This window comes from Amblyomma americanum, chromosome 3, assembly GCF_052857255.1.
Source record: "Amblyomma americanum isolate KBUSLIRL-KWMA chromosome 3, ASM5285725v1, whole genome shotgun sequence".
Lineage (NCBI taxonomy): Eukaryota > Metazoa > Arthropoda > Arachnida > Ixodida > Ixodidae > Amblyomma > Amblyomma americanum.
This window is the reverse complement of record NC_135499.1, coordinates 210,457,159-210,472,945: the sequence shown is the minus strand read 5'-3', so window position 1 is coordinate 210,472,945 and position 15,787 is coordinate 210,457,159. Positions and strand designations below refer to the sequence as shown.

Below are 15,787 nucleotides of genomic sequence, written 5' to 3'. Positions count from 1 at the left end.
GAATGCTTTCACTGACCGGTACTACAACCACGATTCTAAGCCTATTACGCGGATTCAGAAGACGTATTTCTGCTTTCACACAAGAGTGCGACGAAACTGTCACCAGGTACAAGATGTGTTTGGTGTTCGCGCGTTACCAGCAAACGCATCTGAAAGCGTAAAAGTTTTTGGCGCTGCGAAAAGCTTAGGACTCTCGGGTGCGCCGTGTTCGTTGCACTGGCGGCTCCGCACTCCCGGGGTGACTAGATGGAGGCCGAGTTCTCCCACGGCGCCCATGTGCCGTTGTGGTACTCCGGGTAGGCTCTCGGGTCCTTGGGCTGGTTGCGCGGAGCGATCGAGGTGACCGCGTAGCTTGCCAGCCTCCGGTTGAGCAGTGCCACCAACTGCACACAGAGGGAAGTGCATACGTTGTGAGGTTCGCTGGCACTCGAGTTGGTTGGAAGGGCTTACTGGGGATTGGCTGTTGTGATGAGAAGATAGTCTGCACTTCACACAATTATAATAATCCTCCTGGTTAAACTGGCATTTTATTTATTTATTTATTAATACTGCAATCCCAGGAAGGGATTTTCGCAGGGTGAGCATACAGAAAATAGGTAAGTGCAAATATTAAGAAAAAAAAAGTACAAAGGCCACAAATTAATAATAAGCAACAAAACACAACAGCAAAAATGAAAGGCTCAATGACGTAACACAACAAAAAAGTACACTAAGGTTTGGGGCATATAAATACACTACTATCAAGTCATCAGTGAACATGGTCAACAGGGAATTAATTAAATGAAGAAAGAGCACCAAAACGATCACAATATTAAATTCAGTTCAAAAATGGGAACCGGAAATGCATGACAGAGGACATTATTGTGCACTGAGGTTGCCGATGAAGGATGTTACAGATAGCTGTAAGACTTCGTCGTTAGTAAGTTGATTCCACTCCATTACTGTTCGCGGAAAAAAAGAATATTTAAAGCAGTTATTACGCTGGGTGAAAGGGGTGATTGTAAGATTGTGACGTTGTCTTGTAGAATAACCTGAAGAGAAAGATATTAGTCCATCAATGTTAATTTTAAAATGACCTTTGACCAATTGGTATAAGAACTTTAGTCGAGAAACGCGATTCCTTTCGGTTATAGATATTAAAGCAGCCCTGTTTAAGAGGTCACTTACTGATGTGCGTCCATAGCTATTGTAAACAAAACGTACTGCTTTCTTTTGTATTTTTTCAATTTTATTTACGTTTGTTTTGGTGAATGGATCCCAAATTATTGCCGCATAATGTAATATTGGAAGGACAATCGATTTATACGCTAGAAGCTGAACTCGGGGTGTGGAAAGTCTCAATGCACGCCTAAGAAAAAAAAGTTTACGGTTTGCATTATTTACAGTTTGATCAATGTGTTTAGTCCAGTCAAGGTTGTTAGTAATCCATAGCCCTAGATATTTGTAGTGTGAGACTTCGGAAAGAATATTGTTGTCAAATGAATATTGGAACATCAGTGGACTTTTCTTGTGAGTGATTCTCATATACACGGTTTTTTGAAAGTTGATAGGCATCTGCCATGCATCACACCAGGCACTAATTTTCTGAAAAGCCTCATTAAGTTTTACCTGATCTGACATATTTTTAATTTCGGAGTAAAGCACACAGTCATCCGCGTATAGTTTAATATTAACTGGAATGTCTTTCACGATGTCGTTCAGGTTAATGATAAACAAGAGTGGCCCAAGCACTGAGCCCTGAGGGACGCCAGAGTCAACAAAAACAGTTTGAGAGGAATGTTCCCCAAAAGAGACATATTGCTGACGGTTATTCAAATATGCTGAAATACAATTAATGATTTTGTTATTTCTGAGTGTGCTATTAATTTTGAAAAGCAGCTTTTTGTGAGAGACCTTATCAAATGCTTTGGCGAAATCCATAAAAATGGCATCTGTTTGGCTACCATTGTTAATAGCTTTCGCAAAATCGTGTATAGTCTGAACTAATTGGGTACAAGTAGAATAACCTTTCCGGAATCCGTGTTGGAAATTTGTAATAAAATTGTGTTGTTCAAGAAAATGGGAAATGTGGGTGTGTATTATGTGTTCCATAATTTTGCAAGCTGTCGATGTTAATGAAATCGGTCGGTAATTATTAATGTACTGTTTGTTTCCATTTTTATGAAGTGGTTGGACTCTGGCCGTCCTCCAGTCGCTCGGAACCTGTCCTTCGTTTAGAGACCTAGAAAAAATTATAAACAAATACTTGGACACCCATTCTGCATACCTCGTTAGGAATGCAATGGGTATTTTATCAGGCCCAAGGGATTTTTTTACGTTAAGATTCAAAATCATTTTAGTTATACCCTGTTCACTGATGACAAGATCAGGCATCGGAGGTAAGCATGTTTCGAACACAGGTTGTATGCCATTATCATTAGTAAAAACGGATTTGAAGTATTCGTTAAAGGCGGTTGATATTACTTTTCCGTCATGTGTTAATGTGCCATTGATTTCAAATGCATGGGAATCCCTAGATGCTGGTGAGATTGTACGCCAAAATGTTTCAGGTGAGCTAGTTATAAAATTAGGCAACAAATCGCCAAAATAATTTTCTTTATCAAGTGCTACTTGTCCTCGTAGTTGACTTGACAGAGCGGAAATTTTATCCAGTAGGCCTTCAGGATGAACAACTGCTTGCCTTTTCTTTTTCAACTTTTTAAATTTTCTGCGCATTTGTATTGAAGTGCGGGAAATCCAGGGATTGCCACGTTTTGTCTTTTTAACAATGATTGGCACAAAACGGCTAATACACATCGTAACCAGATCCTTGAAAGAAATCCACAGATCGTCTATATTTGCGGTAGACCTCGAAAAGCTATCAAAATGAAAGGATAAGGTACCGATTATTGATGTGTCATCAGCGCGTGAGAAGTTGGGAAAACATGACTTCTTTGGATGCCTGTCAATAGCGGCATCAGATAAGGAACACGGCCTGCCCTTGAGTGGGCCAGACACCTCCTTTTGTTTCAGGTAGCGTAGTTCTATTTCTAAAGAGTGCCGAATAGGAAACGACAATAACGTTATCTAATGGAACACGATTCCAGTTCTTAAGTGGAGGAGTGACCTCAGTTTTTCTCACTGCGCAAAATTAAGGATGTTGAACCAAGATACGAAAAAATAGGTAAGGTTTAATCATGGTTATACTTAAATGCCAAGCAATAGCATTTTGGCAAGGGTCCGGGACAAATTTGGAGGTCGCCATCATGTCGGGCACGCTCAATTATCGTTGGACATCGCTTTTGACCCAAATTGGCCAAGGTCAATATGTCAAAGCAAATCAGTTGCTATGCTGTGCTTCTCAAGGTTAAACCAAGGTCAAATTGGGCACGGAATGGTGAGCGATGTTTGCGTTGAGTAGAGCTACCGCTCTAATATGGCCCGTTTTTGCCCGCCTATTTTATCAGTGTTAGGCATCCCAGGCATCTGTAGCCTCATAGAAATATCCGGCAAGGTGCCTGGCCTACGTTAATACAAAAGAAGCTCGCTAGTGAAGAGTTCATTCGCTTCTTTTCTCTAGTTGATGAAGTCTCTACTGTAGATTCACGATGTTTGCGATAGGACGTCCGGAATTATAAAATACTGTGCAAGCTTCCTTACTGTGCAGGTGACAAGCGCATGCTTTATTTAACAACCACTGCCATGGCGTGGCCAAGGTTTTCGGCCTGTGAGCCCAAGTTGCGGAATCGAATCCTGTGGCTACGGCTGCCGCATTCTGATGGGGCGGCGATGTGGAAATACGGCTGGCTTTTGTGCGACGTTAGTGCACGTTAAAGAATCCCAGGCGGCCGAAACTGATCCGGACGCCCCCACTATAACGTTCATCATAGAGCAAATGGACTTTCGGGACGTAGGCCCTCATCACAGCGGTGGCATAGTCGTTCGAGCATCCGCCTCAAATGCGGGAGATGCGGGGTTCGATCCCCAGTGCCTCTGGGTACCTACTGGTGATACAATGGGTACGAGCTTTCTTATGGCGTCGCCCTTTGCTTCTTTTAAGCGAAATGCTTGGAAATGGGTCTTCAGCCCACCTTGTGTAAAAAAAGGCTACAATGGAGTTTACCGTGCAAGGGTTTTATCATATATACGATACACATCTAGGGTGCGCTTCAGAGCGCTGTGACGCACTGCTCAGCGCGACGGACCGAGGTATGTTCAAGAGTGGCGACGCAACAGCACATGTATGACGTGGCTATACTAATTACCTCCCTGTTCTTCGGTGCCAGGTTGTGCTGTTCGCAGGGGTCCCTCGCCAGGTCGAAGAGGTAGGGAGGTTCGCCGCTGACGAAGTTGGAGCTCTCCTGCGGGCCGCAGTTCAGCGTAGCCCTCTGCCGCCACTGGCTGGGGAAGAGGAAGGCGCCCGTGTTGTAGAAGTCTCGCAGTACGCGGGCGGCCTTGGACTGCGCCATTAGCTTGTCCAGGTCTGCGTACGGCCGAGAGCCGCCGGGCGTCTGGAAGCGCTGGTCATAGCGACCGTCCACGGCGGTGCCCAACACCAGCTTGTAGTCGCGGTAGCGGAGCGCCGCGGTGTCTGCCACAGGGTCGATGTTGTATAGAATCTCGGTCCGCGGAGAAGGCAGGTCGGCGCACAGATGGAGCCACATGTCGTGGCCGTCGAGGTGTTTCATCCTCGACAGGTCTCCGCCTGCGGTAGTGCGGATTAATTAACCGATTAATTTTTACATGCGTATAACTTGCATATAGGCATACCTCGCTCAGTCTTTTTACCTTAATATATGGTGCAATGAATATACCTCAGCAGCTGTCACTTAAGGTCGCGTCACCCAGCGGTAACCGTCCTGCAAATTGTTTCCGTCGCAAAAAGGGGGGTCGCATGGCTTTCCTATGTACAAGACCTTGGAGTGGGGCCCCCCTATTAATTCCGCCCCTGCGACCGAGATTACTAAAGGAGGATGGTCTAAAAGCTGCTAGGGCTATAATCTGAACGTCGGTAACCGATAACGACAACAACCGGAGCTTCCCCAGGTTCTTATACGTGACAGCAGCGTCCACGATTACATTTAGCATAGAAGTACTAGGTAGTCGTAATATATTCCATATGGCAATCTTTTGAATAAAATATATCGCGCTACTCTTACGAGTTTGCAACACAAACAATACGGCGTTAGCTGGCTTGTGATCGCGAAGAAGTTGAGACGTTTTAGAGTTCATATATTCGCGTGAATGCGCTAACCACTTGGCCAGCGCAGCGGGGCCTAGGGGTTGCGGCATCAGCGTAGCATGCGGGAGGTGGTGGACCCGTAAATGGGAAATGCATTTTTATCGGTCGGTGCCCGGCGGTGGGCTGTGCGGACGGCGCCGCCGAACCACATTTTTGAGGAAAGAGCTAAGAACAGCTAATATTAAAAAATATCAACGTTGACAAAGAAACATTGCTGACATAAAAAAAGATTGCAATGGTTGCATCTTCAAAGCTGAACCCAAACAGATTCGAATTCATGGAGAGCTATCAAGACAAATTAGGACTGCCATCTATTGCTTCAAGTTGTAGAAATATAATTTAAGTACAATGCAAGGCTCGACCAGATGTGCTCTTGCCTTGTTACTGGCACTGGCTGTAACGTGGAGTACGTTAAGTGTCACTAATTTGGAGCATACTTGTGCGGGGTCGTGCCGGATATTATCACACATATACTAAAGCTACTCCAACTGGGCCAACATTCACTGCAAGCGCTGGAAGCAAGAAACAAATCTATTTTGAATTCCACCCTTAGCTGGACGACACAAGAATCAGCAATAGCTGAGCTGCTCTTCGCAGGCCAAGACCATTGCGAAGCAGTGAATCATGGCCACATGAGGATCTTGTGCACACTGATAGCTCTGCAAGGCTGTTAGACTCAACCTAGACTGCTCAAGACATTCTGTTCATACATGTCAAAAGTTGACTGGACGCGAGTGTGCGAAAAAGAAATTATGTCGATGCAGTAATGTAATCCGGTCACTTGAAATATGTCAACCTGTGAGGGGCCAAGCATGATATATACTCTGGTAACAATATTACGCGACTGGGCCGCGAGGCAGAACTACAACAAACTTTTTCCAAAACACGCGTACCGTAAATTTTTCAGCGGGATAGTAGACGGGCGTTCTTATAATCGTACGCTGCTCTCACTGCACATATTACTCACGCTCCTGTTCGGGCAATGAACTGTACGTAACCCGTACCCAACGATTCTGAACAAAAGCATTTTTGAACGAAAATGTTTATGAGCGCGATTTTTTTTTTCCATATATTGTAAGATTTCACTGCAACAATGAATATATCCGCAGATATCCCTTCAGCAGGCTTGGATTTTTTTGCTGTTAACGAGTTGCTGACGTCAGAAGCTTTCCACATTGTTTTTTTATGGCAGTCGGAACGGCTACGTGCTAGTGATGGAAACACTATAAAAGAAAGATTTTACTGCATATCGGAAGAATGGACCATTACATTCAATATTTCTATAAGAGTACAATTTTCCAATAATCAAAATTTTTGTCCCAGAATGCTGAGCATGCTATTGCGCAAATGTTGGCCATGCTATTGTGCTCTGCCGCGGTAGCCGCGGCTACCGGGAAACTACTAACCATTTCCCTACAAGCCCACAATAATAAATCCACGATCCTGTGAAAGTTTTACCGACCCTCCGCTCTTCACATCCCCATCATATGGCCACAACACGGCACACGCACAGGTCGGGACCAGCTCTTGCAAGGGACCAGATGGTAGTCAGGTTTTCGAGAGCGAGCACTAGCGGCCCACAAGAATGACCCTCTCGTGGGCCAGCAGGTGAAGGCGGGAGTTTTCGGTTGTGACGTACTACGCAAATAGCCACGGTGTATTGCTGATTTTATTCCTGTGAAAGGCTCCGCTTACGTAACCCAGAGTGAATGTCGCGGGCACGAAAACGCTACAGCGATAGTCCAGGACGATACTCTATCCTGTAGCGTTCAGCCAGGGAAGAGCTGCAAATGTTGGCGCAGTACGAAGAATATCCTTTGCATTAAAAACCGATACTTGACAAAAGAAATCCTGGGTTATCTGGCAGGAGTAACATCATTACCAGGAACTCGAAACCAGCGCTTCTAGTTCCCTTGGCTGCCACCACGAGTGCGCATGGCTTTCAACACACACAAATATCCCATTGACATCATCAGTGACGTAAAAAAAAAGAGAATGTCAGAGTGGCTACCATTGCAGAGCTATAAGCCGCTAGGCTTAGCGACATTGGCTGGGAGCTGTTCCGAATTTCTTATAATGTATAGTGTAATGCTCTAGGTACAACGGTGCGCTGCAAGCGTTCCAATTCTGGAATCGTAAGGTGAGAATTGTGAGCGTACCTGATCCACAGGTGTGTTTTAATCTTCAGAATGGACCGTGTTTCACCACGGCGCAGCCAGCATCTTTGGAACCGCACTCACGCTGTAGTGCATCAGTACACGTCGGACACACTGACGAGCGCCGGACAACTAACGAGGAGGGTACAACTAAAACAACAACAAGGAGGGTGACGACAACTTACCGGCGGCGCGGTAGAGCGTGGGCAACCAATCAACGATGTGCATGAGCTGGTGCGAGACCCTCCGGCCGCGACTGACGAGGGGCGACCAGAGGAAGGCGGCCGCACGCGTGGCCCCTTCCCACAGGGTGCCCTTGGCGCCCCGCAGGGGCCAGTTGAAGCCTCGGCTGGCGTGCTCGCCCCACGGGAGGCCGCCATTGTCGCTGCTGAACACGAGCACCGAGTTGTCCAGCATGTGCTCCTGCTGCAGCGCTTCGAGGACGTCGCCCACGGACTCGTCCATTGCGTCCACCATCCCTGCAAAGGTCAGGGCACACTGTTGCCACTTCTCTTGGGCTCTTTTCAGGCATCCTGCCTAACCTGGGGTGCTCGCCGCGGCTAGGGTTTCCTCCGTTTATTGCGCACCTGCAATATCCAGAGTTAGCCTTTCGGGCTTGCACAAGACGAGTGCTGAGACAGTTTCGATGGCTTCGGAGGACGTTGTACTGCTTCTTAAACATCGGTCTTGCAGGTGGATGGTAACATTGATCTGCGAGACCGTTAAGCGGACCGTTCCCGGCATAGACGTCCTCATGACCATCTGCGGTAGGAAGGAAGGGTTGTCCGTTTTACAACGGTGCGTCTTCTGCAACCTTGTCTTTCTTTTGCTTTTGTGCCACTCTTAAACTGCTTTAGTCCCACCGCCCTCCCTCCTAAGACTATAGGAGAGGGCTCGCCTCATTGCTCGTCTTCCTTCGCAGTATTTTATTAGTTAAGTCTCGTTCCGAAAAGTAAGGGTCGCTGCGTAAGTGGACCGGTGGGTCACTCGGAATGGAAACGGGGACAGTAAATTTTCAAGGGTTCCAAAAGGTTCATTGCTTGCAAGCGAAGGCATTACATTAGCATCAAATTGCAAAACGATGAATTTTTGCAGCGGAAGCTATGCTCTGCACTTCTCGTCAGCAGCTTGATTAAGCTAGTGACAGGTGCTACTACGCGAAGCAATCACACGGTGACGCTGCACGAAATACAGGTTCTCAACGTCTCCAAGAGATGGCACTGGCGTCGGTGAACCGGCGGTGATGCGCCATCTCCTCGTCAGCTGTTTGCTAGCCGCCATGAAATACAGAGGGGATGCTGATAAGTCTTGACCTTTACTGAGAAAAATTAATGGTACAGGAATTACACTTGGCAGTTATTCCACATTTTCTCCTTGAAGGTCAGTACATTCTTAAGATCTGTCCTTCAACTTCTCTAGGCCCTGTAGGAGCGGAGTTGAGCTTGTCTTTGAATGGGGGGTGGGGGTGGGGTGGGGTGGGGGGAGGGACAGTCACCTCCGGTACCACCTTTGTTACGTTCCCGGCATGAAGACTGACTTTAAATGTTTAATGTTTCGTTTTATTTTGTGCTGATACGATTGCCGTTTAATCCAAACTGCGTTTTAATGCGAAGAACACTAGAAGGACCATAGCGAGAATATGCGGTACAGACGTGATGCATGGTGCATAGGCGTGATGCAAGAACGACAGAAAGAGCCAAGACGAAAAGCGTAAATCGAGTTATAAAAGTAAACCGCTCACCGGTTCAGCCAGCCGTCGGGAACTGACCGCGCAGCATCTGACGAATTTCGACACAAGGTGCCTCGTGCGCAGGCCGTGGCTTTCTCCACTACCCAGTACTTCTGGTTCACTGTAGCCATAGAGGAACCTATCATAACTAGGAGCATGCCAAGACTCGGGAGGTCGCGCGGAGGCACCTGAATCATGCGGTGCGCTCTGCGGAAGGCGAGTACTCGCAGCCGTCAATAAAACCCGGATGTAAGTTCGCAGTCTGCGGCGCCGCTTCCGCTGAGTTATGCAGTTTGTGCAGTGCGCGTAAACAGTCAATTTTATTCGATAGCTAAACGAATCCATCAATAGTCAAGCCGCCCACTGAGCGTGACGTAAAAAACTTCGAGCTAGTTTCTTTTCCGGCGTCTTACCTGCGTATATGGTCCGGTTCCTTTCTCCAATGTAGGGAAATTTATCGATGTTTTCTTCAGGGGCCGCCAGTGGTACCTGAACCCCTCCGTGAGGTGCTTGGTGGCTCAGGTAGAGAAAGAACGGCTGTAGAAAACGAGAAAAATTTCCGGACTAAGTGGCAGTAACTCTACAAACACTCTTGCCGCGGTGGTGAAACATCTTGTGCCAAAGAACGAATACTGAAACGAGGAAAATATTGTTTTCCTGCACCATGCGCTGTCACTCCGGAGTTGCAATCGGCCCCTCAAAACACCTGCACAAGTTGCAATATTCGGAAAACAAGAGTCATAAGGAAGGAAGAGAACAAAATCTATCGCACTCGTCTTCCTTGCTCCATTTGCTGAAGCTATATGTTATTTTGACTCCAGGCGTAGCCAAGAACGATGTTAAATGCCACGGCGCTAGAAGCTAAGCTTTGGGGCAGGTTTCCGCTCTCCTGTCTGTGCGGATAGCGATTAGGATGTTTTACTTCTTGCTTAAAATAAGGAGGCAATGAACAACAGCCTTATAGCCAGCTTCCTCCAAAAAAGTTTGAGATGAAATACCGATGGGGCGTAAATATTTCCAACAGGAAAAGAAAACAGTCACGAGTTCTGTTCATGAAAAGCACCTTTTTGCTTTACGTGGTGACAAACTTCGGTTTCAGCGACAGCTACATATATTTCTGAGTACTCAACTAGCTCTTAGCGGTTCGTAGCGCCGGACTAATAGTAATCTTAGGCTAATGATTGCTTTCGAAGCGATAGAATACAACAGCTTGAACTCTGCTCCTGCGCTCGTGTTCTGTTGCGAATCTTCGCCTATCTAGCTCCAGTCCTGGAATCTCTGCCTTTATTTGTAAATAAATCTATCTGTGTTTCTAAAACTTGGTCTTCAACGCCAGATATGGCATAAGCTCATTAAATTCGCATCGTCTTTGTTGCGTTGCGTCAAGCTCTCGTAAAGGATCAGGTTTTTGCCACAAAAAAATGTACTGGCAGCACCCAAGGATCGTCGCGCGCAAGGTCTTCCACTTTAATTGTATGAAGTCCTCTTTACTGTCGATCAGCCCGCTTTCGAGCGAAGCCAAAGACACAATCTGCTTCCTGTCAGCCTGACGTCGCAAAGGGAAGCAATGGATGACAAAAAGTCAATAGAGTGAATCGCGAAAACAATTGTTTCAAAGTGCGGTGCCTAATTTTTGTAGTGTAAGGCGCAGTGAAATACAGCACACGCCTGTTTAATAAGCAATGTCGAGTGAACAAATTGCTTACGGCACCTAAAGCCCCAACAGAGAGGCGCAGTAGACACTGTAATGTGCGCCCGCTTCCCTCGTCACTGAAAGGGCCAGGCAATACCGTGGCAATACACCCTTAATGCCTGGTAATGCGCCTGACAATACACATTTAGCATACCGTGTACAGTGTTACCGTTACCGCTACCGCTGTACCGAGAGCCCGCCCACAGCCAGTGCACACGTGCTGACTGGTCCCAAAGTGGCAGGCGCGCGCGCAGCTGCCGGGTACCTGGCGCCATCTGACGCCGTCAAGATGACCTGCGCGTGGCCACTGACGGCACGCGTGCTCCGCGTACTCCTGTAACGATAACACGGTACCCGGCATGCTAAAGGTTTCTATTGAATGAGGCCATGGCAGGGGAGATAAGTGGCCAGGTCAGTAAATTAATCTTCCTTGCCATTTAAACAATTTTGTTGCAGGCATACCGAGTCGACCCAGGAGACTGCGCTGCTCCGATTATTTTGTAAACCTGGATGAGAAAAGAACGCGTGCCCTTGTTACCTTTTTCTTGTCCCGCTCCTTGATCAGCCTTATGGCCTGCTGAGTGAACACTGTAGTCGAGTATTGGCCTGTCTCGTTCCGCAGAGGCTGGGTGTTGAGCCAGAAGTCGAGACCCAGGTGCGGGCCCTGCCAGGCACACAAGCATATATCGGCCATTGAAGGATCGCGCAACTGAAGGATTTGGCAATAAAAGATCTTCAGACGTCGCTGTTTGCATTTATTACGGCCTTAATCATGAATGATGATAGCACTGTCCAGTAGTGAAAAAGATGATAATGATGATTTCTAACGGCGCTAAAGAAGCTTGGACAATGGGTGCTATGACACATGGTGATTTGCTCTACACTCGGCATTGTCAAGTACCAGTTTTCCAAGAATTTCATCCCGAGAAGCCAGCACAAGGCCAGGGGAAAGATTGTAGCTATAGGAAAAACCGGAGGGTACCTGGTTTCACTGGGAATCGAACTCTGCACCTTCATTTAGCACATTGCTGGAGTGAAGAGCTGGTAGAAAAGCGCACCCATCTGCCCAGATTGTGCTCACGAAGTTTTCCATAGTTAGCAACCCTTTGGTACTTGAAGCTGCAGCTAATGTATCAGCCGGTACTGTTACGATAAGAACAGGAAGAGCGTGCTTGTAAATCTGATGTTTTCCTAATGTACCCGGGAATTATGCCTCCCCTGTGGTGACGTGCGTCTGCATCTTTGCATCTGAGACCATGCGACTCAGGAAGTCAGGTATGTGCATGAGCTGTAGTGCTTTCTCTGTATCTCTAGAATATCTCTACAGTATTATAACTTGCAGGCCTTTCTGGTATGCAACTTCCTGCTGCGCGGGTTGTGTCAGAAACGCCCTCTTTGGATGAACATTGTCCCTGCCTCGTTAGAAGCAGAGCTTTGTTCTGTCAGTAACTGGGAGCAAATAAATTTTTCAGTGTCCTCAGCAACCGTGTGGCATCGCAGGGCAGCGTTTGCCCTCATCTCTAACTGTGTTGTGAAAAAAGGAAAGGGCATACGATACCTCTTTGAGCGTGTGGTTGTAATAGTCTTCTTCGCCGTTGTAGTAGCCGTAAAAGGTGTCGAACCCTCGGTAAGTGGGTGTGTACTCTTCCTTGTAGTAGCCCAGATGCCACTGCGAATTCAAAGCAGGTTCGGGCACGTTACCAGAACGTTAAGACGCATATTCATGAACCGTGGCTAGAGTGCAAGAGTTTCGCTGTGGGTGGTAACACGTACGCTCCGCATCAAAATCTCAGCACACGAGCGTCCTTGCATTTTGCCGTCACCAATATTCGATTTCCGTGCTGTTTTCCAAACCCATGACTTCATGTGCTGTAATAGAATGCTACAGCGACTGATCCATTATTGAGCAATGTCTCTCGAATTACTAGCCCAGCTGCTTCAACGTAATGCGAATTTAAATTCAGAATTAATTCCGTCAACAACAACGGAGGTCCGAACACTTGACTACTTTGCCAACTTACAAAAGCATAGAGCAATTAGTTTTTTTTACAACTTCACACGAAGCAATAGTATGCACCTCTAGCATATCCAGAACAAAAAGAAGAGTGTAAAATGTAAAACAGAGCGAACGTAAAACAAATCAAATGTGAAACAATGCAATTTTCGCAATTTTTTATGCACTGTTGTACAACTTTATCGCATCCAGAACAAACGAAATAACGGAAAAATGAGAAATTAGTTTTAACTGGGCATAATGAATGATTATTTGGACAGTGACAATTCGTTTAAATGCCGGCTCTTTCCTCAGAGAGGGAAGTTTTATGGTCGAAGACTCTAGTGGGGACAATGTGAATTCAATAATCCATAACAGCGTGACAGACGGGACAGAGAAGAGAGGACACAACACAGAGCGCTGACTCACAACTAAAACGTTTATTGGCCACCAGCCAGTATAAATACTGCCCTCGTTGCCGGGAAGGAAACAAGCACGCTTGACTTGCTTGACATTCAAAAACGCCAGTACATCAGGCACGTGTCAACAGGTAAGAGTCATACGTGGGAGACATCACCGCTACATCAGGCACAAAATTTGCATTCACAAGTTAGCATTCACAATCAAGGTAACGGTTTTCCTTATCTGACAGTGCTGCAGAGGGAGTACTGATACATTAGTCTGAGGTCCTAGCTATCAGGTGGGCTTCTATTATTTCTCTAGCTAGCGACCAATGTATCAGTACTCCCTCTGTAGCACTGTCAGATAAGGAAAACCGTTACCTTGATTGTGAATGCTAACTTGTGAATGCAAATTTTGTGCCTGCTGTAGCGGTGATATCTCCCACGTATGACTCTTACCTCTTGACACGTGCCTGATGTACTGGCGTTTTTGAATGTCACGCAAGTCAAGTGTGCTTTTTCCTTCTACCAGGGTAGTATTTATACTGGCTGGCGGCCAATAAATGTTTTAGTTGTGAGTCAGCGCTCTGTGTTGTGTCCTCTCTTCTCTGTCCCGTCTGTCGCGCTGTTATGGATTATCGTGAGCACCAACTCGCCCAACAAATGGTATTGTGAATTCAATGATGCAGATGTTTTTGTAGCGATATCTACATTACAGTAGCATTTCGAGCCTTCAGCGTGGCTGCGCCATCACGCTGTCACGTGGTTGGTCACGTGGCACGGACCAGCTGCCGGCGGCGCGGCGCCGTGGCTGACCACGTGGTTCGTCACGTGACCAGCCACGTGGTGCGGAGCAGCTGCTGCTGCCGGCGGCGCGGCGCTCGGCGAAACCGAGCATGCGCACAGCTGTGCGCATGCGCCGTGTCAAGTGGGACGAAGATGAAGAAGGAACGTTCAGCGAAACGGAGCGGCGAAAGACTGACTTAGCAATTCAACTGAGCAAGTTTCACTCGGCCAGCTGTAGCTATCGCGTCGCTCCAGGTTTAACTAGAGCTAAACCACCACCAATTTTTTTTGTAATGTTGGCAGAGAATTCCGCAACGTTTGCGAACCTCAGTTAGTTCGTGAATAAGGGCCCTTTCAAATTGGCACGTTCAGCTTGTCAACAGGGTCATGGATTGTAGTTGTTTCTGACTGGTACTACGCTTCCGCTTATATCTTTTTGCCAGAATTTATAAATATTATGTGTACTTTTTATACTAAACCGAACAAAGATATCACTTGCGCGAGCTTGCGAGTCAAACCCTGAAGTGTGAAGAAGCGATTTTTTTTGGCTACATGAATGCGATTTAGATTTTAGATTAATAAATGTGGTGTTTTCTCCGAACAAGTCACAATAATTTCTGTGAGACGGAATCAAACAATTATAAATGTAAAAAATTTACGACTACAGGTTGTAGGATATGAACCTCGTGGAAGCGTCAACTGATTTAATCGCTGTAGAGTAACCAACTATACCTCAATCAAGAGACTAGGCGCAACAAGTCTCTCCGAGCGATGAAATTTCTAGTCATGTCGGATAATACGGATAATAGCGGATGCGTGAAGAGCTGGAACGCCAAATTTTTTGACCGATTCCGAACTGCAACTAGACCCCCTTCATTATCTATTAATTTTCGCTTACCTTTCCGACTATGTGTGTTTCGTAGCCGAGGTCTTTAAAGTACTGCGGCATCAGCTTCACGTTTAGTGGCAGACCCCAAGGCTCGGCTATCAGGATGACGAGGGTCTGCATTCCTGGACGTCAGAGAACATGGACAAAAAAAAAAATGTGTTGCGCCAAGTTGCGCGTCTGCACATCAGACCAACTCAGCAAATATAACGTCGCCGCCAATAGCCTGTGCGGTAACGCGCAGTTTTTTTTCTTCCCGCTTTTTTCCCGAACCTTGACAACATGCATCATTCAGTGTTTGACAGATGATTCATTAATAAATCAGTTCGTCGATTCAAACGCTCAGCAAAGATATCGTTCACAGATAGCACAGCTTCAAGTCGGCGTTTGGCGACCTTACTTATGCGTTGACGCTCAAATTTTGAAAAGATTAGAGGCAGTACTTTATTTGACGCAGCACAACTATTAAAGTTACCTCTTATGTATTAAAATGACTCCTTGCTGTCTTGGTTGTGCTGCTGATTCTATGCCGTTGCTTTTTCAGCAATCAAGGCTGAATTCATAATTTGGGAGGCAACAAAATGCTGTGGCAAAATTTTGATGTAATTTCAGAAGAGGAATAATGCAGGCCGCTTGTTGCATGCTTGCGGAGAGGATGTACCAGCGCTTAAGACGGGACAAAGGGAACGCGACAGCGCATACGTGTGTCTAGTTCCCTTCGCGTCGTCGTAAGCGCTATTACATGCTCTTCGTCGACGTTCTTGGCCTTTTGCTTCTTTCGCGCATTACGCAAAATGAGATTGCCCACTTGCGATTATCAAGCGGCCTCTCTGTGAAAGGTATCGAACATTATCCTGTCTTACAATGACCAGCACTTACTGTCCCGTTCATAGATATTGTCATTTATAGCGAATGACTTGAG

At 46.5% G+C, this 15,787-nt stretch overlaps 1 protein-coding gene across 1 annotated transcript in view; it reads right to left on the bottom strand.

Moving 5' to 3' along the window:
- Positions 1 to 200: 200 nt before the first annotated feature.
- The window catches only part of LOC144124373 (arylsulfatase B-like), a 42,967-nt gene continuing 27,380 nt past the window's right edge, over positions 201 to 15,787 (bottom strand). The window contains exons 4-10 of the mRNA XM_077657002.1: positions 14,878 to 14,990; positions 12,358 to 12,468; positions 11,338 to 11,463; positions 9,520 to 9,643; positions 7,563 to 7,856; positions 4,245 to 4,684; positions 201 to 383 (exon numbers count right to left, since the gene is read on the bottom strand). Of these exons, the coding sequence (XP_077513128.1) occupies positions 243 to 383; positions 4,245 to 4,684; positions 7,563 to 7,856; positions 9,520 to 9,643; positions 11,338 to 11,463; positions 12,358 to 12,468; positions 14,878 to 14,990 (1,349 nt within the window). The 3' untranslated portion in view covers positions 201 to 242. The remainder of the gene's footprint in view (positions 384 to 4,244; positions 4,685 to 7,562; positions 7,857 to 9,519; positions 9,644 to 11,337; positions 11,464 to 12,357; positions 12,469 to 14,877; positions 14,991 to 15,787) is intronic.